This window comes from Rousettus aegyptiacus, unplaced genomic scaffold (assembly GCF_014176215.1).
Source record: "Rousettus aegyptiacus isolate mRouAeg1 unplaced genomic scaffold, mRouAeg1.p scaffold_m13_p_6, whole genome shotgun sequence".
NCBI classification, from domain to species: Eukaryota; Metazoa; Chordata; class Mammalia; order Chiroptera; family Pteropodidae; genus Rousettus; species Rousettus aegyptiacus.
This window is the reverse complement of record NW_023416309.1, coordinates 44,168,448-44,194,736: the sequence shown is the minus strand read 5'-3', so window position 1 is coordinate 44,194,736 and position 26,289 is coordinate 44,168,448. Positions and strand designations below refer to the sequence as shown.

The 26,289-nt window shown below is 38.3% G+C and overlaps 1 protein-coding gene across 9 annotated transcripts in view; it reads left to right on the top strand.

The window, feature by feature from the left end:
- Window positions 1-26,289, top strand: part of SORCS1 (sortilin related VPS10 domain containing receptor 1) — a 455,635-nt gene that overhangs the window by 323,949 nt on the left and 105,397 nt on the right. For all 9 annotated transcript variants that reach the window (XM_016144037.2, XM_016144032.2, XM_016144035.2 and 6 more), the window contains exons 7-9: window positions 14,384-14,502; window positions 16,991-17,080; window positions 23,517-23,696. In XM_016144037.2, coding sequence (XP_015999523.2) covers window positions 14,384-14,502; window positions 16,991-17,080; window positions 23,517-23,696 — 389 coding nt within the window. The remainder of the gene's footprint in view (window positions 1-14,383; window positions 14,503-16,990; window positions 17,081-23,516; window positions 23,697-26,289) is intronic.

Below are 26,289 nucleotides of genomic sequence, written 5' to 3'. Positions count from 1 at the left end.
AGTTTAAGTAATATATTTAAACAAAAACGACAACAACAACAACATAAGATTCCTCTACCTTCTTTGATCATGAGGAACTCCAGAAGTCTAAGGAGATGAGGTACCACTAGACCTAAGATTAGGCACTGAAGGTGAAAAGGATGCAAGAAAGAGAGAAAATGTATAGAAGAAAAAGGGATGAGGAGACAAAAGATGGGAAGAAAAAAGTCTCAAGTATAGAGGGGAGAAAGAATAAACTATCCACAGTTATCACAGAACAACGAGGCTGTTAGAGGTTGCCCAGCACTGAACTAGAGAATGATAATCTAATAATTATCAAGATATTCCATTTCAAAAATATCCCTCACAACTCAAACACTTCATTATCACTATCATTTGTGCCTGTCTACTTGTCCTCAGCTCTTCTAAACACAAAGGCAGATAATACCTGCCCTTTACCAGCTAATAACTAAAGGTCACCTGTCACCCCTGCAACCTAGACTCTAGAAACAGCACAGATTTCACTACTGTGCATGCAACATGAAATTTTTCATCGCAAGAAGTTTTGCTTCCCCTTTGGGCAGCAAGTATATCTTTGGCAGATTCAGTGGAAGGGCAGATCAGGGACCAAGCTGACCACCAGTTTCTTTCTTTATGAACTCAGGCGAAACTGCCATGTGCCCAGCACTGTGCCTGGCCCAAAATGGCCTCAATAGTGGAGCCTCTTTCTCACCACTTTGGTGGCCTTCTCTCTGGGGGAGACGCCTCCATTGCTCTGGAGTTGATTATGTTTTCTTGGATCTCAAGGTTCAGTTCTTACCACACGAGGGCCAGAGCAGCGATTTTCTAAGCAAAAGTAATCATGTCTTCTGTTTACAGCTTTGATTTACTCCCACTGCTCTGATGATATAAAGTTCTCACCTCACCTATAGCTGCAGCATAACCTGGTGCCTGCCCATTTCTGCCATCTTCTCTCACTTTGTCCTGCCCTCACCCCTTGCCTGCAGGCCTTTGAGTTTGCTTTTAATTCTTGCAACATACAGGCTCCTATGTCAGTATAAGGCTCTGTTACCCGCGGTTCTCTGCCTGGAATATCCTCCCCTCTGCCCTCTTCCCTGACCAGGTCAGTATAATTAATAACCGTGGTTCAGATCTCAGGTTAAGCATCTACTTCTATTTTATTTAACTTTTTATTTTGAAATAATTTTAGGCTCATATGAAAGTTGCAAAAAAATAGTAGAGTTCCCCTATCGAATAATAGTAGAGTTCTCCAGCTACCCCCAAAGATGGCATCCAATAAAACCATATCAAAATCAGGGAAAGTATCATTTCTTAGGAAAGTCTTTCTTGAACTCCCAGTCTAAACCAGTTTCTCATTCTGTTTACTTTCATCCAACCCTATTCTCTTTCTTTTTGTGCTCACCTCACTTTGAAATTGCACATTCAATTTACATGATTATTCAATCACAAGTTTTTCTCTCCACTAGTCTGTAAGTGCTATGAGTACAGGGGCCATGCCTATCTTTGTTCAGTATTGTGTTTCTAGCATATGCCGCAGTGTCTACATGTAGAGAGAGTTTAATAAATATTTATTGAATGAATGAATGCATAGTTGGCCAGGTGTCAAGGTTACCAGCTGGCTACCTAAACTCACTTAACAGGTTGCTTGAAAATTTTAGAGCATTGCATTTTAAGCTTTAACAGTCATTTGGCCCACCTAGGGACCCTGTTAATACATAGATTCTGATTCAGGAGGCACCCAAGAGTCTGCATCCCTAACGAGCTCCCAGGTGAAGCCCATGATGCTAGTCTATGGAGCAGAGTAACCAAGTCCCGTAATGAAAAACTAATGAAAGAGCTTTGGGGTCTATCTCCAATGACTACACCCCTTATTTAGAAAACCCTGCATGAAATTGGTAACATCCTAGACGGCTTTTGTTTTTGCTCTTTTGAGAATGATGCTGTGTTCTAGCTTGTGGCGTTTAATGCACATAAGCCCATATCCTGAAAACAACAAGTCCACTTTCCCTGATCTGCACATTTTTTTTCACCCCACATCATTCTCATGCTCCCTGCAGGCATGGAGGTTGATAATGCCAAACTGTCATCTCAGGCTCAGCTTACACAAGGCATGAAATATATCACTTCTAATTTTATTTATTTTATTTTACTTTTTTTGCAAAGGCAGCATCTTCAGAAACTATCCAAGAGTGAAAATTCAATAAAGGGGTTTAATTTGAAAAGTTATCCCTGTCAAAACAAAACAGAAAGAAAAAATTACCTACCAATTGAAATAAAGGATTTAAGCATAATGCCTGACCTGAGTTTTTTAAAAAATGAGATTTTCTTAGTATCATAACTTCTCTCTCTCTCTCTCTCTCTCTCTCTCTCTCTCTCTCTCTCTCTCGCTCATTCTCTGCCCTCCCCCTGCCCCGCTTTCCCTCCCACCCCCAACACAGTCAGTAATTATGGTTTCAGGTAAAAGAAACAAAGAGGAAGAGGAGGAAAGAAGAGCACAGAGAACTTAGAGTATCATGGTGTTAGGAAGCGTAGCTGACAGGGTATTTATTAAAATGAGGCTCCAGGCTGGTCAGTTGCTCCAAGAATTCCAGTATCTAAATATCCACATGTTACCTCTTTCCCCATTCCCTGATTGAGATCACTCTTGCTTCTTTCTCTATCACTTCATAATTATTTAGTACAAAATTTAAGTACGTGGAAACCATTTTTTATGTTCTATGTCATACACCTTCTAGGGTATATGCAAAAAGTAATATGATATTTTTTACTTAGAATGAGTAATTTTTTTTTTTTCTGATTTTAATGGGTTTGGGAATTTGTAGCCAAGGCACTGAGATATTTGACATAGGAAACATCCCTCACTAGCTTATTTGACTCATCCCCATGGAGTGGGCTACAAATGCTTATCTGAGTTTGTTATTCAAGTTCAGTTTTAGTCTCATTTCAACTCTCCCCAGATTACATTTTATAATTACATTCTGTTTCATTTGAAGTCTCTATATTTATAGGGAGGTGAGCTCTGGAATGCTCTTGCTCTGTGACGGTCTATGACTAGCATAGACATTTCTTGCCAATTGTGCTGTGAAATCTGGCTGTCTGGTAGTTTACAACTGTGACAGGATGTTATTCTTTCTTCTATTACCCTTCTGCCTTGGGAGGCAAGCCGAAGAGAGCAACTTCAATTACAATCAATCACAAGAAGTATTATTGGAAAATTTTGAACATATTTATTGAATGTGGCATTTGATATTGGCCCCTACATTCAGTCGAGGACAAATTGACAGATCACCATCCAGAAAAAAAGATTTTACTGTTGACATATTGCATATGCACGTGGGTGCATGTGTGTGTATGTGGTGTGTGTGAGGCATGTGAGCGTGTATATGAGAATATGCATGTGCCTACACATGGTATGTACATTAAAACTGCTACCTGGTACATCAAAGCAGTAAAAAAAACTTGCATTCTGTTCCTTTACCTAATATAGGCACATTTGTGTATGTGTATGTAATACACACATAGTTACAGAGAAAATGTTGACCAAACTGGATTGAAAGCTTTGTAAAAAGTCATGTCTTTTTTCATCTTGATTCTATATACAAATCTAGCTCAGAGCCTGATACATTTAATGTTTGTTGATTTAATAAATACGTGTCTGTGTCACTGTATAGGTATGTCTTTTTAAAGAAGGGCCTTCAACCATAGGGTCTATGGAGTCCTGTAGGGCTAAGGGATGAGCTTAGAAAATTCACTAATGCTCTGAAACTTTGTGCTGTATGTGTGTGTGTGTGTGTGTGTGTGTGTGTGTGTGTGTGTGTGTGTGTATACACATACATACACACATATGTGTATATATATATACATATATGTATGTATATATATGCACATACATTCTTCTCTTGGTCAATTGACGTGTGTGTGTTTATGATTTAGGAGAAAAAGAATATAACTTTTATCACAGGACAATTACACTCGAATGTATAGTTCTGTGTATTTATGCTCATCTATGAACACCATCTTGTAAGAGAATCTGCAGTACCAAGTTAAGCCTTTATTGATTCTCAGAATGAAAGGCCTACCTGGTAACTTGAATGTTTCTGTACTGGAGGTGATCCATGCTAGCAGAGACAGAGGACAGAGAACAATTACTCGTTTCAGTGTCTATTTGCATGAGTAAGTAACCTTGTAACAACTTGCCCAAGGACTAATCTCTTTCACCGGGTAAAAACAGCCCTGACCTTTTAAACAACTGTGAAAATGACTACTCAAAAACTCTTCCCAAAATGAAACTCAAACAAGCATTTCACAAACTGAAATAAAAGGAAACTCACAACTTACATAATAGTCATCCCACTAATTCTGATCTTGTGTGAGAACTGGACACCTTATTTCTACTTCTCATTTTCTAGCCCTCCAATGTAGTTTTTAAATGGAACAGCGTATATAACAATACCCAAATAAGTTGGGCATTGCTGGAATACTGTGGGGAGGTGATAGAGACCTCAGTTCTCACCAGTCCTCAAAATATTAGCAATGGGGTATTTTGAGTTTTTGCTATAAGCATTATTACTTTTATACCAACAAGAGTAGCAATGACAATCAGAAGAATAAGCAGTACTCAGGTGTATCCAGGGAAAAGAAAAATCCACTTCCTGATTTTCGTTCTCATCTCAAAAGGTATTTTTATATACTTGTATATTTTTTCAAAAATTATTTGAGCATATGTTATAAAACTGTTATGTCAAATCCAGCATTAGTGAGTACAATGGCAAGTTAAAAACCTTTCCATATTAGCACATAAAAATTTAGCAGCTTCATGGCTAATCATGACTTAGAACCCCATTATACAGTCAACTATAATTTAGTTAATTTCTGTATTGTTAATAGATATATATAGATATCTGGCTATTTCAAAGTGTTGACACATACATGTACCCATATATTACTTATTTGGTTAGTAAGCATTCAAATTTGTACAAGTAGCAAGTGTTGTTGAAAGAGAAATCACTAAAACCCTGGGTCCAAGGGTATATATATTTAAAATTTTTGTAGATGCTTTCACATTTCCCTCTAAAATAGTTATACCAATGTATACTCTTTCGATATGAAAATATCTGTGTTTTTAAGCCCTCCATCACCTAGGATGTTATGAAAGATTTTTTAAACATAACCCAACTGTCGAGCAAAAACCATGGCATGTCTTTATATAATTAGGAGCGAGTTTAAGAATTTTTATTTCTTTCTCTTGGCCATTTGTATGTCCTCTATAGTAAACCTTCCAAAGATATTAAATCTCTTTAATGGCCTAGAAAAGATCGACACTTTGACATTTATATATCACAGTTGCCACCACCACTCGAACCAGCATCCCATCACTAGGGCACCAGCTGGCATTATTAAACCCCACACTTCATAGCCTTCGTGTATATTCTTTCTCAATCAGTTAGTTTATTAACAGTTTCTAGGGGAGAGGTTAGAGGTGTCCATTTCTGCTCAGCTTCCGATTCTGACAGCTCCCCACCACTCCCCGACACCCTGGACAAACGCATTCTCACCTCTCTCCTTCTATCCCTACATCAAGCATTAAAGATGAGCTAGTACAGCAGCACCTAGCACTTTGCTTTTCTTCCTGACAATGTCACGTCGATTCTGTTTTTCATACTGCAGGGGTCTCTTCATTTCGACTGCCAGGGATTTCAACTTGGCCTCTCTGATTTAGTAGCCTAAAGACAGCCCTGCAAGTGCACCAGAAAAGCATGAAATAAGCTAACACAGGCCTCCACACACAGCAATGGAGTGACAGTGACAGTGCAGTCGCAGGCTCCGCTGGGCAGCTTTCAAATGCGGTTCTTTGCTCCCACTTTGTGCTCCATCCTCTGCGTCCCGTGTGTCCATCCATCCTGAGGATGAGAGGACAGAGGTGCACAAGGCTAACTTGTCATCCCCAGACCTTAACTCTAGGACAGAGTTCTGGATTTCCATTGGGTCCTCAGGATCTCTAAGCCTCAGTGGCACCAGTCCACATAATATGTAGATACATCGTAATATCCACATGTTAGGAAAACTCTTAATGCTTCCGACTCCTGCTTTTAAAAAAAAAAAAAAAAAAAAAAACAAAACAGCATCATAAAGATTGTGGCACTTACTCATACATCTCCCTTTGTCCGTATGATCTCAGGCAACAATGATGCTAGTATCATACATTATATTCCTATTATTTTCTTGGTGCTGTTGCAAGAGATACTTTTCAGTTGCACTACATACACTAACTGTTGAAAGTAGACCTTATCGTTATTTTCCTCATTTTAACTATGAGAAAAACGCAGTGATTGAATGTTTTGCCGTTGCTTCAGGGCTGGAATTTGAAGCCAGCTCTGGCTCACTCCGGACCTATTATTCATTCATTCACCAAATATTGCTAGATACGTATGCTATGGCAGGTACTCTTTTAGTCGTCAATGAGACAGTAGGGGACTTGGTGAAGGCCTGCTCTGCCGTCATAGAGTTTATCTTCTGTTTATCGGGGGCAGATTATAAACAAATGCATAATGTCAGAAGGAAAATGCATTCTAGAAAGAAAAACTAAGCAGAGGAGGGAGATTAGATAGTGATTAAGGAGGAGGGGGCTGCCAAGGAAGGAATCTCCGATAAGGTAGCATTTGATATTTGAACCAAGTCCTTGTGCAAGTAAGGGAGAGAGCTGGATGTCTGCCTGGTGGAAAAGCATTCCAGACAGATGGAACAGCAGAGGCGAAGGATATGGCATGTGGGCATGCTGGGCATGGCGGAGGTATGACAGACAGGCCAGGTGGCTGGAATATAGAGGGGCAGGAGAATGTATCATCTATATTTGTTTATTCCACTATGGATGGGAGGGATTGAACCTTATTGATCTTTGCGTAACAACTACAGTGGTCTGAGTATAACATTCGATATTTAGGGCAATAAAAATAGAAAGTTAAGAAATGAATTGAAACTACCCACATGTCTCCAAGGAAGTTATTTACACTGACTCTTTGCCCTGGAATCAATCATATAACACATGAACACATGTAAGTAAATATTCCACAAGCCCCCCACCCCCCAAAAAAAAACTCCGAAAAAGAAATTCTGTGTATTTTCTCTCCCATGTGCTATATTTTTTTCATTCCTTCCTCCCTCTCTCCTTTCCATTTTTACTCATGCTTTTCTCCTTTCTTTCTTTTCTATGGTTCTTCTCTCTCTCCCTCTATCTTTGTCTCTCTAACCCCCTTTCCTCATAGACTCAATTTCAAAGTTCCTAGAACAAATGCACTTCTCAGTTTTTTTACAGCTAGGTGTGATCCCATGGATAAGCTTGTGTCTTTTCTCAATTTAAACTGGATTTCTATTGTGGCTTTCTCACAGGACAGACAGGTAGGATTTCATCCAACTTATCTCCCCTTCTCTCCCTCACGTCTCTGTGCTCTTGCCCAGTGCTCCCTTCTGGAATGGTGACTCATCCTTGTTATTATTTTGAGTGGCCTTCTAGGCTTCTCTCAGCAACTCCATGAAGGCTTCGTGGAGTCCCCACCCTCACCCCCACACAAATAATTGTCCCCTCTGTGAGTTAGAGTTAATAGTGACATTGTCTCTATCCTCAAAAGTACTGTAGGCCATGGGGGCACGACCGGTCTACAATTCCATGTGATGCAAAGTGAAATAAATTCAGAGTCACAGGTGAAGTCATGGCACAGAGTAGACCTTCTGTGGAAAGGTATAAATGTTGCTCACCTATGGGCCCTCAGCACCTGCACCTCTCCTGGGATGAACTCACCACATTGTATCAGAGTTGGCGAGTGACTTTTCTTTCTATTAAATTTTATGCCCTTTTATTCTCTTATATTCCCAATTCTAGCCCTGTGCTTTGCAAAAAATTTATGAGCCCAGAGGTTTCTCAGTAGTAATCATGGCCTCCTGAATGTCCAAAAGCTAACAATAAAGATAACATTTAGAAAGTTATACTAGACAAAAATCAAGAGATTTCATAGAAGAAAGCAAAGTGCCTAAGGAGAACATTTGATCTAAGTTTATAATTTTCACAGAAATTTCTTATCTTCTACATAGTCTTTCAGGGGCCAAGGCTAGAGTCTCACTTTTGCAGATCTAACTGGTACATGCCACAGAGGGTTCTAAACAAATAATAGAGCAATAGAAATAACAAAAGGAAGATTTATATGCACAAGTATAGGCTTTAATAACTGTTCTACTTTAAGCTGAAAATTAATAGAGATAGGGAAGTTTGAAAATGCTCATGCTTACCTGCATAATTTACAGTTTTAAAATTAACCTTTGCAATATTAAGGCATATTAAAGGATTTGGTGCTAAATAAATATTTGTCGAATGATTGCATCAATGAACGGAGTGCTAGTTATCCGTGATGTATGTTTTTTTGCTCTGTCATTTACTAGCATAGGGCTTGTACAAATCCCATCCCTAAGTCTGGAGTTCTTCACCTATGGAAAGTATCTTTCTCTCTCTCTCTCTCTCTCTTTTTTTTTTTTTTTTTTTGAAAATTTAAAAAGAAAAAAGCATATGATCCATTTAGCACAGTTCCTGACCAAAGGAGAGGTGCTCTGGTTATTTTGGAGGTTAATGCTGCTGCCATCAATGGAGACATGCTGGGAAGGGAGAGGCATTTCTGAGCCTCAGGAAAAAACCCACAGAAGAAAGCTAGGGAAGTATTTGCACAAGGCAACAGGAAAGGAAAAGGCAGTTCAAACCAAGGGAATTCTCAATGAACATCGGGTCTCAGCCAGGAATGAGTGTGCTATTTAAATGTAGCAGAAGTCCTGAAGACACAGACTTGCCAGCCACAGGACAGAGCTTTGCTAGTTTGGGAGGATGTGGGAGGAAACAGGTTCCAAGGGGTAAAGAATGGTAAAGATCTGTCAGTTCTTAAAGTAATAGTCTGATTTTTAACGTCTTTTTTTAGTTCTAAAATTCTAATAGCTTTTGTTATATAGAGAAAAAGTCTGAAGCCTAACTTGGTAAATGGCCTTCTCAGAGTTACACAGAATGCAACAGGAGGGGGTGCTCGCAAAACAATATGGCTGCGGGTCTGCTGGCCCCATGCGCTGGGTGCAGAGGTGACTTCCACATCCCCCTCTTATTCCTGGTTATGTTTCAGTTCCGCCCCGACCTCTACCTCACACTGCCTGCACAGAATATTTGTTATCTATTGATTATGCAAGGAGAATAATTTTCATGGTGGTTTGGAAAATTACTTAAAAAAAAAAACTTTAACCCAAACCAAACATTGAGTATAGATATAATGTCTTAGGTAGAAATGTCCGCAGTATACTTTGCGGTTAGTTCCCTTGAGACACAATGAGCAGTCCTGGTGATCAAGGAGGGAGGACTTTAATGACAACTAGAGCCACCATTATTTGAACATGGTCCAGCCAGGTACTAGACTGAACATATTTCACGACTGAGGTCTTCAGTCATCACTGCTGCTGGCAAGATGGCTCTCCTTTACTCTTGCTTTAGAGATCAAAGTTTAAAGAGGTCAGGTGAGGGCTTGGGTTTACCAAGCAAGCCGGCCTTGGTCTTGCAGTTAAACCCTCATTCCTCTACTCAAATCTTGGCCTTTTAAAGGCAGCTTCCTTTCCCTAGATCATTACAGGTTGTGGAGGATGGAGAGTGTATTATTCCAAGCAGCAGCTTTTGCAGAAGAATGAGAATGCTTGCAAAGAGAGCACAGTGCCCTCATTACCTATGGCAAGGAAAACATCTGTGTGGGAAAAGTAATGAAATTAATTCTAACGTCTAACAGTTGCATACATTAATTGACATTAATTAATGCCAAATTACAAGATGCTTCCTATGGAATCGCATCATACGCTCACCAGAAATGAATATGGAAAGAGTTCATCATATTTAATGCTATTACAGCAAGCCCTGAGGGGAATGAGTGATTGGTCCCTCATTATGAAGTGCAGCCAATTTCTTTCTGTTGCCATGAGGAAGGGAAAGGGAACAAACCAGGAGCACTTTACCAAGGGCAGGCAGCTCAACACTGATCATTTCCTTTCCACTCGAAATTTCCCTTTGAACCGCTCTGAGCAAGAAATGCTTTCCAGATTTCTTCCTGGGGTCTTTCTTGTGTCACCCAGTTGTACGTTTTGCAATTCTCAGCCCAAGGACAGGCTCACATGGCATTGGAGTGGAAGTAGATAGGACAAGCAGAGGAATTTGAGATGATTTTCTGATTACTATGAGATGGATCTACGAAGCCCACCTCCACCCCATACCCAACACAATTAAGAGGTGCTGACCAGAGATTTGCGCACAAGGTATCTGCCTTTCTTGCATCACTGACTCTGTACTATTGCTGACATCTCATATATCTCGTATGTATCTTATTTTCACTTTTTCTGTGCAAACATTCATATACAGATGTCTATATATACACCTGACACAAAATTTAGTCCATATGTACGTGTGTTGGTAACCTACTTTTAAAAAACTCTTTATTTTGGAATAATTTTAAATAAATGGAAAAGTTGCCAAGACACTACAGCTTTACTCAGCTTCCTGTTGTGTTAGCACCTTATACAACCATGGTGTATTTTTCAAAATTAAAAAATTGACATCGATACATTATTAATTTGCAACCTATCTTTATAATATAAAACATATTAAACATTTCTGTAAATTGTCATATATTCCTTAGAAGCAGGATTTTAATAGCAAACTGTGCATGTCCTACTGTTTATTTAGTTATTCCTCTATTGTTGGACATTTTGTTTTCTCTTATTTTTTAAAATTATAAACAATGCTCTGATGAATATTGAAGTAGCTAAATCTTTGTATAGATTATTGATTATTTTCTCAAGTAGAATTCTTAAAAATGAAATTGAGTTCAGAAGATGTTTTAAAGGATATTGATTCATATCGCAAAATTACCCCACAAAAAAATATAAATTTTGCAGGGTTTTTTGTTTGTTTTGCACCTAGTGTATCCACTGATACTTAGATGGAAGCCAAAATATACTAATCGATTGACCCCAAACTTGCTAGGATTTTTCCTGCAACGTAGTGTAGTGGAAATAAACTAGACTTAGAGTTAGGCCAATCAGGTTTGAAACCCCATACTGCCATTTCTGTAACTCACCATCTACTTGAGCTTTATTCTCTTTATCTGCAAAATCAATTGATATATTTTACTTTATAGTGTTGTGAATATAAAATGTATTTAATGTGAACATACTTCAGAGTACCAAGCACAAAGGTGATCAACAAATGTTAATTTTCCTGTGTTTTTAAATTTATCCCAAATCTCTCATATTTATAATTTCTTTATAATTATAAATATTAAAAGCTTATTTTTATATTTTCCATTTAATGCTTATTCAGGGGCTTTTGAAGAGGACATTGAGGTCTTAAAAAAGAAACTCAGACCCCATTGCAAATAAGCACTGTGTATCCATTAAGAAGCCCTCATTAGGTGGCAGTCTTAGAAATTCTAATTGGAAGTTGAATTTGTAATTTGAATCCCAAGAGTTTTTAATCAAGAAACTTCGATTCAGTTTGGTTAATCATTGTTTTTTATTAATTATCTCACATAAGAAGAAGCACAGAGAAAGGCAGCTGTAGGCCCAGTATAATCAGTAGCTCAATGATGTCATTAGAGAAGAGATCCTTCCTATCCTTTTGTCATACTTGTTATGTAAGCTTAACTGTAAGACTGGCTCCTTTGTGTGACACGAAGATTAGAGCAGTTCTAAGCATCACGTTGGGGCACAGTGTTGAACAGAAGCAGAATAAGGTATTCTGTATCTCCTGTACCTTCCTACAGCCCTTTAAAAGAGCTCCTTCACTTCTCATTTACTATAACTGGGTTAAAATATCCTTGCCTAAACCAACCAATGGCAAGGAAATAAGAAAACCTTGGGTGGGTATAGACTCAATAAGATTAATCCTTGCATTCAGGAACTTTTGAGTTACATGGAGGAAGGATGGGCCAATGGGAACAGTATTGGTTTTTTCAGCAAAGAGGTCTGGAGGGATAGGTATTGGACAGGTCACCAACAGTACCTGATACAGAAATATACCTAGAGTACCAAATTCAGTTTAAGCAGTTTTCTTAAGCACATACTATGTCCCTCAAACTGATCTAATCATTATGAAAGAACCAAGGAAAGCAGGAATGTTAGCAGTGTTGGTAATAACAACTGACATTTGTACAAGTTAGAGTTTCAGAATATTTAGCCTATATATTATTGACTTCATTTAATTTTTAGAACTAAACTGTAAGATGGTTGATCTTGGCATCCTGATTCAATGAATGAGGTGACAAGACTAAGGAAGACTAAGATTTCCTTTGAACTACACAGTCAGTAAGTGACCACACCAGAACTCATGCCCAGGTCTCATACTCACCAGTCTACATTGTTTCTATTACTTCAATCTACCTTTTGAAAAACAGAGGTCAACTAAGAGTTGTACAAGTGTCTGATGGACTGTGAAGTTGCAAGGTAAAGATTTTGTGTGCTATGAAGAGGACCATTCTGAGAAAAGTTAAGTCCCAGATTGTCTACAAGGAGAAAGATCTTGAGTTATGCCCTGAAATTGAACCATAAGGAGGTCTGAAAAGAGAGAGAGAGAGAGAGAGAGAGAGAGAGAGAGAGAGAGAGAGAGAGAGAGAGAGAGAGAGAGAGAGAGAGAGAGAAAGCTTTCCTTTAGTTTATCTTTGACATGTTTTTCAGTTGATCAAGATGGGCAAACTACCTGTATCCTCATTTGTCATCCCTACATACGTCAGCTAGATGCAGGAAGGTTGTGGATACAGCCTTCCTTCTTCATTCACCTAAGAGTTTATCAGCAGCTACATCAGCCATTCAGCCATTGGTCACATGGAGCAAACGTGCATGCCCCCACTAGCACTCTCCTGGCAGAATGCAGGGATACACAGGTTCCTTAAGTAAAGGTGGTCCTGGAAATTTCCTTAAGAGGAATTAGTGAATCCTTATATCTAACTCTATATCCTATTACCTATCCCCATTTCATGTAAATAATTATCTCCTGATTTTTTTCATTTGGAAGAGAAGATTTCTGCATACATCTCTGATGTCCTAAAATCAAATTCACCGTTCATGAAGCATCAAAAAAAAAGTAAAATAACTTCCTTTTGTATTCAAAAAATAAATTCCAATAAAGAGGCATGTTCCGATGAATATTTATTTATTGCCTCCTATGTTCCAAGAACAGTATTAGAACACAGGGGTATAGCAGTGAACAACAACAAAATCTTCATGGAGATTATATTCTAATGGTAGGGGAGGGTGAGAAATAAATAATGAGCAAGGTAATTTTATATAAATTAACTTGAAGGTAAATAATTCCATGAAGGGAATTTACAGGATGGTGTATGATAGAAAGTAGTCATGGAAGATCCTCACAAGAAACAGTGAGCTGAAATTGAGAACCTTCTTTCAGAACAACCTGAGGAGAAGCATTTTAGGCAGAGGAAACACAAATGAAAAGTTCCTAAAGAAGTAGAAAGTTCGGCCAACTTTCGGAACTTCAAGTAGACAAGATTAGAATAATCATGGAGAAGGAAGAAGAGATTAGCATGAGGGGAGGTTAGAGTGGAGGGTTTGAATTTATTCTAAATGCAAGGAGGGAAAAGGTATTTTAAGTAAGGAAGTGATATCTGAAGAGTAGAGTGGCCAGAATAATTGTGGTTGAAAAACAAGGATAACCTCCTTAATTCACTATACCTCTGGCAACAGAGGTCAGATTTATTTAAGAATTATTATTATAAGTTCATCTTCTGCTATAGAGTCTCCAGTGAAAATCTAGGTCTTAGTTTACTCATTTCTAAAATGAGAACAAGGTTTTTGACTCTGGAATCCCTTCTCTATTCTGTTACACTTCTAATTAATGGAAGAAACCTTTATCTTGACATAGAACCTTATTATTTATAACAGCAGCATTTCTAGCATGAAATGATCGATGATTGCATATGTGTGTGTGTTTTCCCTATTTGTCAATCAAAAGTCAAAGTGCAAAGGTGAAGACTATTGAGAAAAAATAACTGCGAAAGTACAATTATTATTGACAGTTTTTGAAAATATTTTCATGTGAGTTTGGAAGATAAAAAAAGAATTAGCAAGAATTTAGTATTCTAGGATGGCAGGAGCTGGTAGAGGCACTGAGAGAGAGTGGTGATGGTGTTGATGGCAAGTGAGTAAAATAACGATTATAATTTTAACCATAATAATGATTACAGTAATGTAATTAACAAAGAATGCGAGGTTTATTTAAAGACTTGGAATAGCAAGGATAATAGAAAATGTCCACTCTGACTCTAATACACTGTGTCTATGTCCCCACGTCCCCAATTTTTTCCCCCAGATTCACAGTACCTAACTTGCCGAATGCAGAACTGCACGGAGGCCAACAGAAATAAACCTTTTCCAGGCTACATTGACCCAGATTCTTTGATTGTCCAGGATGATTATGTGTTTGTTCAGGTATGAAAAATCCACTTCTATTGATTGTCTCAAAGGCATTTTCCCATTTCTGTCCTTAATGCAGTTCCATTTGCTGCTTCCTCTCCCTTAAGAAGGAGGAAAAAAAAAAACATTGTTTTTTTCAACAAAAGAAATATTACCAAATGTAGAAGCTTCTATCTTAACAGACTATCAATAAGTTCCTCTGGGCAGTGTCCGGAGGACCTTATCAACAGGGCATCACGGCTTCACGGAGGCACACCAACCTGAGTACTAAGATTGTTTCCAGATGAGGCACAGTTCCATTTCTCCACTTCATTTGCATCCCTAAGAAACTCCCCTCTGTCATGAGGGGGACTGAGCAGATATGTCAGTCTCTTCCTCTCTGGAGGGTGGTCAGCTAGTCAGCCTCTTCCATGATATCCACCTTAAAAATAGAGAAGCAGATGCAAACAGGAAGCTATGGGGTAGCTGGAGGTGGTGGGAGGCAGAGAAAAAGGCGGTGAGTAATCAGCCATTATTGTCATGCACTGACTGTGATTAAGATAAAGAGAATTTAGAGGAGATATATTCAGACAGGGTTTTCACCTCCCAAGAGAGTAGGAGACAGTTTGAAGAGCTGAAGTTCCACGAGTGGTTCGAAGAGACAAGGAACAAGTATATTTTACGTCTTTTCATTTAACATCTTAGGCTTATTCGGACAAGGCATTTAAAAATTTAGTCATTTCTCTCCGTGTTAAAATGACAAAGGTACAATTGCTAAGTAGTATGTACATATGTGTATTTTCACTATGATTGGGGCACATTCTAGACACGATCATGTTTTTTTAAGAAGAAATCATATAGTTTAGAATATTTAATTCTATGATTTGAGGAAGCAAATGTTCAAAATGCCCAATATTGGGCTACGTATTTTTAAAATGTTTCACAAATGATTGTATACACACACACACACATACAGACACACACATTTCTTTTTTCTTCAGAAAAATGAGTAATGAATACTCTGATAACTTCAGCATCAGTTATCAAGAGATACTGAAATGGTTACATACATTTATTCTCTCTCTAATTCATTTTTCTCTCAGTGTCCTTTCCAAGAACCTTTTCTGTTTTCTAATAATTATAATTCACATATATGACTTACAAATGAAAATTAGTTCTTCATTTAGAGTCTTGGGTATTTTCAACCCCTGCCACTACGAAAAGAGCCTATAACCCATCACTAGAACTAAAAAGTGATCTTGCCATGTAATGGTAAATAATGATAACTTGCCAGTCATGTTTTTATGCATCTGATGGACAGTCGTTCAAAGCATATGTTGACATTCTGAGTATGCAAACTTTAGCTGACACCCAAACTCCAGAAATTTAGATAGGTTAAGAGTAAGTACACAAATTTGTAGAAATGGATAATAGAAAGGTGGTCTTTAGGGGCTCGGGGGTAGGGAAATGTTCAAAGGGTACACACTTACAGCTGTAAAATGAATAAGTTCTGGGGAACTGATATGCAGTATGGTGACTGTAAATAATAATATATTATATACTTGAAAGTTGTTGAGAGAATAGATCTTAAATGGTATCACTACAAACCAAAAAATCATAATTAAGTGAAGGGGTAGAGGTGTTAATTAACCTTATTTGTGGTAATTATTTTGCAATATATATATGTATGTATATATATTGATACATATACGTATGTATCAAATCATCATGTTGTACACCTTAAACTTACATACGTATATGTCAATAATATCTCAACCAAGATGGGAAAACGAGTGGCTACAAAGGACAGAGAGACTGGCGGTGGGATCTTTGACGCTTTGCACTGAATGGTACTCGTGCTGAGGTAGAGCCCACACCCCTTCTTGCCCTCCTTCATGCCCCTGGGGTTCATTAGACTGTATGTCCTAGACAAAGTTGGGTGAGGGAGCTTACAGTTCTTTGCTGGGAGATAGAGATCTAGAATTATTTTGGACCATGATCCTGGCCTGACTTTCCATCAACATGTCAGCAGCACTGTTGTATATGAAACATGCTCACAGCCATCATTGTGACAGCAGAAAACTGGAATTCGGTGCGCAGAGATGTGAGACTCCAGCTCTGCCACTGTGTGACCTGGACCATTTCCTTCTGATATGGCATGGGGGCCGGTTGACATGGCTGTGGTCTTTGGGCTGGATAACTGGGCCCAGGATGGGCATCGATCCAATATACCCTGAGGCTTGTGTCATTAAAAACAAATAACTGAAAATGTTTCCTGGCTTCTGAGCCACAGTGCAAATTGAAGAATTGTATTTTTGTCCAGTGGGTTCAATTTTGGCCTCTGACCAACTCGTATACACTATTTAAGTTGTTTTTGAACTGAATGCCAATTCCTTACACTTGCCCACAGTAGTCGTTCACACTGTTGTGTTGGCAGCCACCCCCTTCCATTCAGTGGCTGTTCTTCTGTGACCTGTAACTGTTATAGTAACTCCTCTTACCAACCTTTGTATTTATGATCCAGCTGACATCAGGAGGACGGCCACATTATTACGTGTCCTACCGAAGGAATGCATTCGCCCAGATGAAGCTTCCCAAATATGCTTTGCCCAAGGTATGGTCTGAATCAATTTCTTCCTTTCAGTGTTTCCTGATTGATATATTCCCACCTCTACTCTCTCTCCCAAGTACTCTTTCAGTCTCTCATAGTAATTTACTTCGTTTCCTCCCCCATCTGTTTCTTAAGTTCATTTTGCCTTTTGTATTTTTTTGCCTATCACGTCACCATCCTTTCCCTCTCAGCAGTCAGTCAGTCTCTCTCTCTCTCTCTCTCTCTCTTTCTCTCTCTCTCTCTCTCTCTCTCTCCCTTCCTCCCTCCCTCCCTCCCTCCCTCCCTCTCTGAAATTCTTGCTATAGGTACCTCTGATTAAGTTGATAACTGATTTGCTTTTACTTTTTAATATTAAAGATTTTCAGCCAGTATGTATTGGTTTTCAGCAAGGCAGAAAATGTGCTTTGGGAACACAATGTCTCAGTATGATGTATTCCCATCCCTTTTTTTGTTGTTGTTATTAGTTATTGAGAGATGGTACAACTATATGGTATCCAACCTTTGCCTACTTGCTTTCTTATGAGACTGGTTGTCTTTAGAGTTCTGAGACACAGCTAATTTTTTTTCCCACTGCCTCAAAGACATACTCTTTTGATAATAGTGGCGGACAAAAGTTAAAGACCCTCAGCTGCTAAAGTCCCGAGCTATCTTTCCCTAAGCACGGGAAGAACTGCGTTAATATGGAGCGCCACCTAGTGGAGGTCAAACTGACTCGGGAGCTCAAAGCTGTGGATTTGCGGTCTTGCGGCCATTGTCTGTATTTTAAGTGGCCAGAAATTATTAATGTATTATAGCTCGATCTTAGAGCAACAGAGTTGTGTGTGACTATAAGAAGGGGATGGTATAGTCTTAAATATAGTTCTAGCTCAACTTTGAAACTTTTGGATCATACAAAGGACATAAAGAACTTGTTTTGATTGAGTTTTCATGACAATATCTCTTGTATCCATGACTTCGTAGTATGCTGTCTTGAACTAGCTGCCCAGGAAATCATGTGATAGATATAGCAGCGCAAGGGCATTGCAGGTCTCCTATTCCAGGAGAGCCAATGGTAACCAGCTGTTCTGGCTTTTCCAGGCAAAATTCTCCTTCTTGGCCATCACTCTGCCCTTAACCCTAGCATAGTGAAAGGTGGGCTATAAACTTCAGCCCATTAGAGGTAATAACACACATTAAATTGCACTATTAACTCCAAAGAACTATATGCAGGTTAGTACTTATTATTTTCAGCCGCTAAGAGATTCATGACAGTGGTAATTGCCCAGAACTATATGTCTCTGCCTGTGTACATTTAAATCCTCCTTGCTCTTGATTTGGCTTAAAGTGTTTACCAAAAAGACAAGAACTTACAGCTTTGAAGTTGTGCCTTAGATGGGAACTGAGTAAAGTCAGTATGTGAAAGGAAAACTGAATATTGTTAAAATTACCCTTGATAACCTCTTAGAAAGGCCCATGAGGGAGATGAATGTGTTACCTCAGTAAGTCCAGCAGAGCTAGTTTTTCTTTCCCTCAAGCACTGAAATAAATTGCTGTTTCTTTCATTGACCAACAAATGAAGTAGTTGTACTGCAAGATTTATACCTTTAAAGATAAGAATTATACTCAATGCAGTGAGATACTCTTGTTCAAGAGGCATGTGAGAATTGAGAGCAAATTAGTAAATAGCAGAATCAAGTCACTCATCTCATGCTCTCTCTAGGGAATATACTTTTGGAGTGGAATAAGTCTCTGCCAAACCAAATACTATTTGAAGCAGAATTGAGGCTAGGACTTTAGTCTCCTGACTCAAACTAGCTTTCTTTATATAATACTTTTCTTCCCTTGGAATACATCAATAGCATCTATTATTAGAAGATAGCAATATCCTCCAAAATTTTGATAAACTGAGGGGCATCAAAAAAAATATATTCCCATTGATCTGGGAGCCCTAAAAATAGAGGTTTAGAATCAAAGAAACATCTTTGGACCTGTTGCTGGAGTGTTAGGAAACACACAGTTCGTATTGCTTGTTCAGAGCCATCACACACATCACTGCTGACAGTTGCCCCCAGTGGCATCTAGCCAATCTAGGAGGAAAAGTTTTATTTTAAACTCAAATCAGCTGTCTGTCTTCTCCCCTCTGCTCTCTCAGATGAGCGTGTTCCATTACTTAGCCTCATCTGAGATCTGAGGGTAGACTGCAGTGATTCATTTAGCTTGTCTCCAGAAAAATAGGAGCCCAGAGAGCAAATGAATGTATTAATTTGTCCAAGTGAGTGTTTATTATTTAAGGCAATGGGATACCTCATTACAGTCCCATTACACCTTCAAAGAGAAGCCCCAGCTTGGGCGGAGTGATCTACTGTGAGGTACAGATATTTCATGGTCCTCTATCAAAGCCAGGACTGCTGCAGCTGGAAAAGAACAAAGTTTCATGTCTGCCAAAGGAATTGAGACAAACCAGCACTTTCATGCTCAAATTTTCTTTAATCGTCTACTGCCATTGTATCAGCTCTTAAAAGATTATAGTTACCCTGAGCTATGTTAGGGGGGAAAAAAAAAGAAAGAAAGAAGATTTAATATAATGGTAAAGATGACCCGAGAGGGGGATGGGGAGAGTTTAATATCGCTGTTGCTATTAAGAGCATGAGGCCTGCCAGATAGGGAGACATAGTGACAGTTTCCTTCCCTTAACTTACTTGGAGCTCATTTTGAGCTACTCAAGTGAGATAAATGAGGCAATACATATGAAAGTGCTTTGAGCATTTCGGAGGACAGATACTCTATAAAAGCAAGGTAATATTATTATTAGTATGGATCTAGTTGTCTGGATGGTAAAAGATCGATGTGAACTGGGGGGCGTGTGGTGCAAAGGCTGCTTGATTCGCAGCAGGAGATCCAAATTCCAGACCTACATCAGTCGCCAACCTGCTTTGAAACCTTGGGTTGGTTTATCAATTTCTCTTTCCCGTGTGTGTGTGTGTGTGTGTGTGTGTGTGTGTGTGTGTGTTATTTTTTTATTTTGGTTTTGACATTTTAAAATAAGGAGCTTAGATTCACAACAATATTTTTTCAGAATTAAGTGTCCTTAGAGATGCTTCGTGAAAGTTTGGTTCTGTGATCAAATAATTTTTTAAAAATAAATAAATTCTAGTCTGTTTCTTGCCCAGAGAGTAAAAATAGCTAGCTAGTTTGTCGAAGTCTCTAGGATGTCCTGTGAGCAAGAAAGCTATATAATGCAGTGTTAACCAAAACATTTTTACCAAAGGACACTTTTTTAAATCTATTAAACTTTACCAGTACTGGTATGCTATGGAACAGACTATGGGAAACACTCTAGTAGACCTCAAAGATCACTTTTTGGTCTAAAATTTTGTAGCTCAGTAAATGCATTCAGCATAAAGTACCACTTTGGAAGGAAGAGCACATTTTCCTTGTAGAAGAAGATGATGTAGGCAAGTAGAAAAAAAGAAGATGTTGTTTAAATATGGCAAACCTTTCCATTAAAATGTTCAAGATGAACATCATTTTTGATATATATAATTTTAGATTATATATAGAGAAAGACACCACATCTTGGTCCTTATCTAGAGGTGGCCATTTTAATCTACTGTTGCAATGCAGCTGGTTCTCTAAATGGCATAAACACTTGATGCGTCATGTTTTCAGCTCTACATCTAAACATGAAAGATTTGAGCAAGCTGAGTTAGTATAAAGATCTACTCTAACCACTAAGATTCTTTAGTGGTTCTTTAGAGATTCACTAGTAAACAAATTTACTCCAGAGGCACAAGAATTAGTTTTACAGGGACCAGGTTATTATGAAATCTTTTGACTTGAAATTAGGGATGATGCTACATCCTGCTGACGAGGAGGGAAACATGAATTGGGAATAATTATTTAAGGAATCTAAATGACCGGCTATGAATTTTGATCTTTATCCTGTAGGAAATGAGGAGGTTTGCCATCTTTTGTTGAATGGCCCTCACAATAATTTCCAGAGCTAATTCCCTCCATCAGAAAGAGACAAAACACTTGAGTTAAACAATTTTCATTGAGTATATTAGTTAGCACCCTAACATTTTCCGTGAACGGAAAGACCAAATCAACCTTGCTTAATCAACAAAGAGGATTTAAGAGCTTGCTTAACTGAAAATCGCTAGCATGTATGGAGCAGATGCTAAGTGCCAGGCACCATTATAAGTGCTTAACATACACTGGCTGATTTAATTCTCCCAGTTCCGTGGAGGGCATATGATTATCTCTATTTTGCAGATATAAATCCTGAAGCACAGAGTTCAGTTTCCACAGCTAACTTATAGAACTAAGATTTAGCCTCAAGTAATTTTACTTAAAACCCATTTTTTGAACCATTTTACTCTACTTTCTTCTTCATCTGAAAAATTTACAGGTGGGGCAGGCTTTTTAGCTCTCTACATTGAAAGATTTAAAGAATGTCACAGAATTTGGCCTATTGTTCTTTACCTTCTGAGACTATTTTCTTCAGAATTACCCTCATCCTGTACCTCCAAGATATGTCTCCATTACATCTAGATTTTTAAAAATTCTTACTGTTTACAAATCACTAGTAAGAGATGCTTTTGTTCTCGCTAACAATTTCAGCTTCATTCTAGAATCATGTGTTCTTGACTTTGCTTTGATTGTATATACATTACTGATTCAACTGTCATCATCAGGAAAATTGAATACTCTGAATGCTAGACCTACAACCGCACTACTGTGCTCAGAGTGAAAGAAAGTAACAAAGGTTAAGTAAAAGGAGGGAATTTGTCTGAGAAGGATGAAGATGTTTTTTTCAAAGAAAATCAAGATAAAATTATCAGAAGAAATGTAAATAGACATTGGGTTGATATAAGCAATGGCCAACTTTTATAATTAGTTTTCATTATTGACCACATTAAATTAATGGGCAGGGTTCTTTTTTGGCCTCCCTATTCTGGATTCTCTCTATAAAAGTGTTACCAATCTCTAGAATACGGCATGTGAAGCCTGAGTACAGGTGAAGTATACAAAACCCTTGAGATAGACTTCGTTCTGTGATCACTTGAGTTCACACTGATCAAAGCTAAAGAAGAGGGAAAGACTTGTTTCTGTACATCTACAGCTGAGTCAGAGCTGAATCGGTAATCGATTGATTGAAAGAACATGGGCATATGTTACACTGAGAAATTTGGGTTAGAAGTTAGGTAGAATTTTTCAGCACTGAAATTGCAGCCATGGAAAACTGACAGATCTCCTAAAGCTTTTTCAAGGATAGAGAGTGGTCCATCTGGGAAGATGTGAGTACTAAGCTACACAAAGGCCAAGATTCTTTCTATGTTGTTCTTTTCCTTTTATGTTTATGTATTATTCTGTTTTGTTTTGTTTTTGTTTGATTTTTGGTTTTTGGAAGTTATGCTAATGTCTGCCACCTTGGGCAAAGTGTGAAAGACTGCCAAGGGCACATGAATGGGCATCTACTAAAGGAGATGGCAAGGGTTGGGCTGAGACAGCCAAGCCCTGGTCCGAGTTAGCTTTGCTCAGAGCATCAACTTCTCTGGAATTCTGAATGAGAGAAGAAAGATTTAGAATTCTTACCCCAGGAACATCTGCTCACTGCCTACGCATTACCTTTGCCTTGTTTCTATCTTCCAAGACTAGCATGATCTGAAAACATCGTCAATTATGCAGACTATCTTTTTTCCTCTTTTGCTTAAGGTTTTCTGCAGTACTTCTCAGAGTGAAGGTGTAGATAAGCAGCTAAATTCTTGAATCCTCATTAACATGAAGATTAGTGCTTTGGGATTTTATCAGGGGGACATTATTCCTCAAGGGCTTCTGGGAGTTGCAGAGCCTTAGGGCAGTGCCTCTTGAACTCTAATGTGCATATTAATTACCCATGGATCTTATTAAAATGCGGATTTTGATTCAGTAGGTGAGACCTGGAGTTTTGTGTGTCTAATAGGCCTGCATGTACTGCCATCCTGTTTGTTCAAGGACCACATGGAGAGAGGCTGGATTTGTCTATTTTCTCTCTATCTCTTTAGCTTTTTCTCACATTTGCCCCACATAAACCTTTTGATCACATGCCATGTTGTCTGAGCATATAGTATATAGTTCCTTGGCAAATATATCAGAGTGACCAAAGTCATACCTCTTTGAGAACGTATTTTTCAAATCACCTCATGAGGCAATTAAATTATAACTGAGCTACCAAGTATCCCTCTGAGCTATTGTCTCATGACCTTACTGCCTAACCCCATAAGAAAGGAAATATATGAAACACACTTAACTAATTATTAAGTTCACAAATATTCTAAAGGGCAATCTCCATCTTTTGTTTTAGTTGCCTAAGTGCCCATTCCAGTATTCTTCATTACATTTCAAACTCTTTGGATGCATGTTGGGTTAATTTAAAAAAAACTCTTCATCCTCTTCCCTTTTCTGTGTCTTGCTTTAGGACATGCATGTCATCAGCACAGATGAGAATCAAGTGTTTGCAGCAGTCCAAGAATGGAACCAAAATGATACATACAACCTCTACATCTCAGACACCCGAGGTGTTTACTTCACCCTGGCCTTGGAGAATGTCCAGAGTAGCAGAGGCCCTGAAGGCAATGTCATGATCGACCTCTATGAGGTATGTCACAAAGCATGTGTGGTCCTGAGCCACTGCAGGGCCGGGAATGGCCAATAAAGGCCCAGCATTGGCTATTTCCACCATCAGTTTAATTACAAAGAAATTATATGCCCTTATCCCATTTGAGAGAGGGAATGAGTTGCAGAACAATTGTATTGATTACTTTGCAATCATAGAACAGCTTTGAAAGGAATCCTTTTATCACCAAGTCCACAGTCCATGAAGCCCCAGAGGATTTGTAAAGTATCTTGAGAAGTAGTGAAACAGTTAAAGGACTTGAACTAGAGTGATCCAAGTGTGCAATGTGAGAATAGCTTTGAAGGCTGTCGGGTTGTAGAGCAAAGGGGGCAGTGCTTCCTTACATCTCTCCAAGGAAAAGAATGAAGGGGGCATCTTTTCATGGCATCAGGAGACACTTCCTTGGACTTGAACACCCTTCTAACTAGATAACCTCCAATGGCTAATTGCCGTTCTCTCCAGGAACAATGAGTGAGATAAGATTAATTAGCCTTTCCTCAATCAGAGATGGAGAGGAGAGACAAAAAGAAGAGTTTGTGAGTCTTCCCTAAGGTAACTTTGGCTCTTTGTTTCTCAAAATGATCAAGATTCAAAAACAAAAAATCATATATGTTGGGTCAGTTAGCTTTCATGACAAACACCAACGCTAATTGCCATTTAAATTTAAAGCACAACTAGGTAGAAATAAAGCTGTTATTTGGGGATGGATTTTAGCCATTTGTCAGTCTAATCATATGCTATAAAGGATTTATAATGGCTTATAATGACCCATTAAAAAACATATTCAGAATTTGAGAAGTATAATCATATATTTATATTCTATCTGAAAAAAGTTCTAACTGATTCACATATGTGCTGTCATAATAACACTATTGTTTGGTTGAGTACAAGTTCAGGTTGTTTGTATAAGGAAAAGCAAGGGAATCATAGCCAGTATGTCAAAAAAAAGAAATCAATGTTACTTAAGAAATGTAAACGTATCATTTCAATTCCTTTCAATGCTATCTATACTTCTTATCCTGAAAGGGCTCTTGGGGGCATTTTTCCAGTATTTAAAGTTCTCCCTATATACAAAGGCACTGTAATAAACTATGTGTCTAATTCAGAGCCCAGGGATTTGTCAAAGAAATGACAAATTATGGTAGTCTATGGTAGACTAGCATAGGACATAGTGTGTGTGTGTGTGTGTGTGTGTGTGTGTGTTTGTATTTAGGAAAATGCATTACAAACCTTTTTATAAATTCACAAGTTTATTCCACTTCCTTTCCTGCCCGTGTACCAGATAAATATAGTATCATATATCTGAGCCTCAAACCAAACATGTATTCTGGAAAACATTTACATATTCTGGGATTTAGTTTCAAATTCATGTTAAGATAAAATTGTGATTTCATGTGTAAATTTTGGAATCAGGTTGCCTGGATTTAAATCCTAGCTAAACTACGTATGTGTATTTTTGAAAAGCATCCAATAACTTCCAAGCCTCAGTTTCCTCATTGAAAATATGGGGATAAACAGGGTATGTACTTGACAGGATATCTCTGAGGATTAAATAAGTTAACCTTCTTGAAGTATTGTGAACAGTACCGAAGATAGTCAACAAATTAAAGCTAACATAATAAATATTATGTCCCAGTGAGTTTATCCTCGGTACAACGTTCTTTTCTTGCAGTCTTAAAATCTACCCACATCGTTTAAGTGTCTAACACATTTCCGCTATTTCAGATCTCTCCTTCTTCCCATATTGCAACTAGCATGGCCATATGACATTCTCTAACACCAACTACTTTTCTTCTTATAAACAAGTATAAATTGCCACATTTCTTTCCTCATTTGTAAATGTCTTATAAACATTTAAACTTTTAAGTGTATTTTGTTGAAACGCCATGCGTTAGCTTGCCTTGATCCAACACTTATAGTGGAAATATCTTGCTCAGAGTGTCTGGCTGACATGAAGTCAAAGCAGCTGTTCCAGATTAATTACCCAGTTTGCTTTCCTGATCTTGGTTCTGTCCTTGGTCTCCCAAAAACATTTTCTGATTTTCAGGATGCATTTTCCCCTTCCTTGTTATCTCCTCCCCTTTTTTCAAGTCAACGTGAAATAAATTCTCTGGATAAATTTTGTTTTCTGCCAAAATAGAGGCCATTTTAATTGATCCCTTGATGATGTAAAAGAAATGACAGATTTGGACAGCAATGACTTTGCACTGTCTTGTTTTTTGCAACTATTTCCTTGAATAGTTTTCTGAATTTGAACATCGCTAACAGGTACAGATTGAGAAGAGGAAACTGGGTGACCTCTGGCCATGGCAAACTATTTTTTGGTTAATCTTTGCATTTCCTCTTTGTGTCTCTCTTGCAGTTGATTATCTGTAGGGAAACTGCTGGCTCTTATTATCATCACTTTGAGCAGTGGTGTGACTGCATTATGTAAAGGTGTTCTGCGTCCTGCGGCCTGAGCAGAAGACTCTTTGTTTTATTAGCCTGACAGTTCACAGCAACTTGAATTGAAATTGATGTGATCAGAATGGCAGTGCCGTATCTGCTGATTAACTAGATAGAAAGAATATTGGCT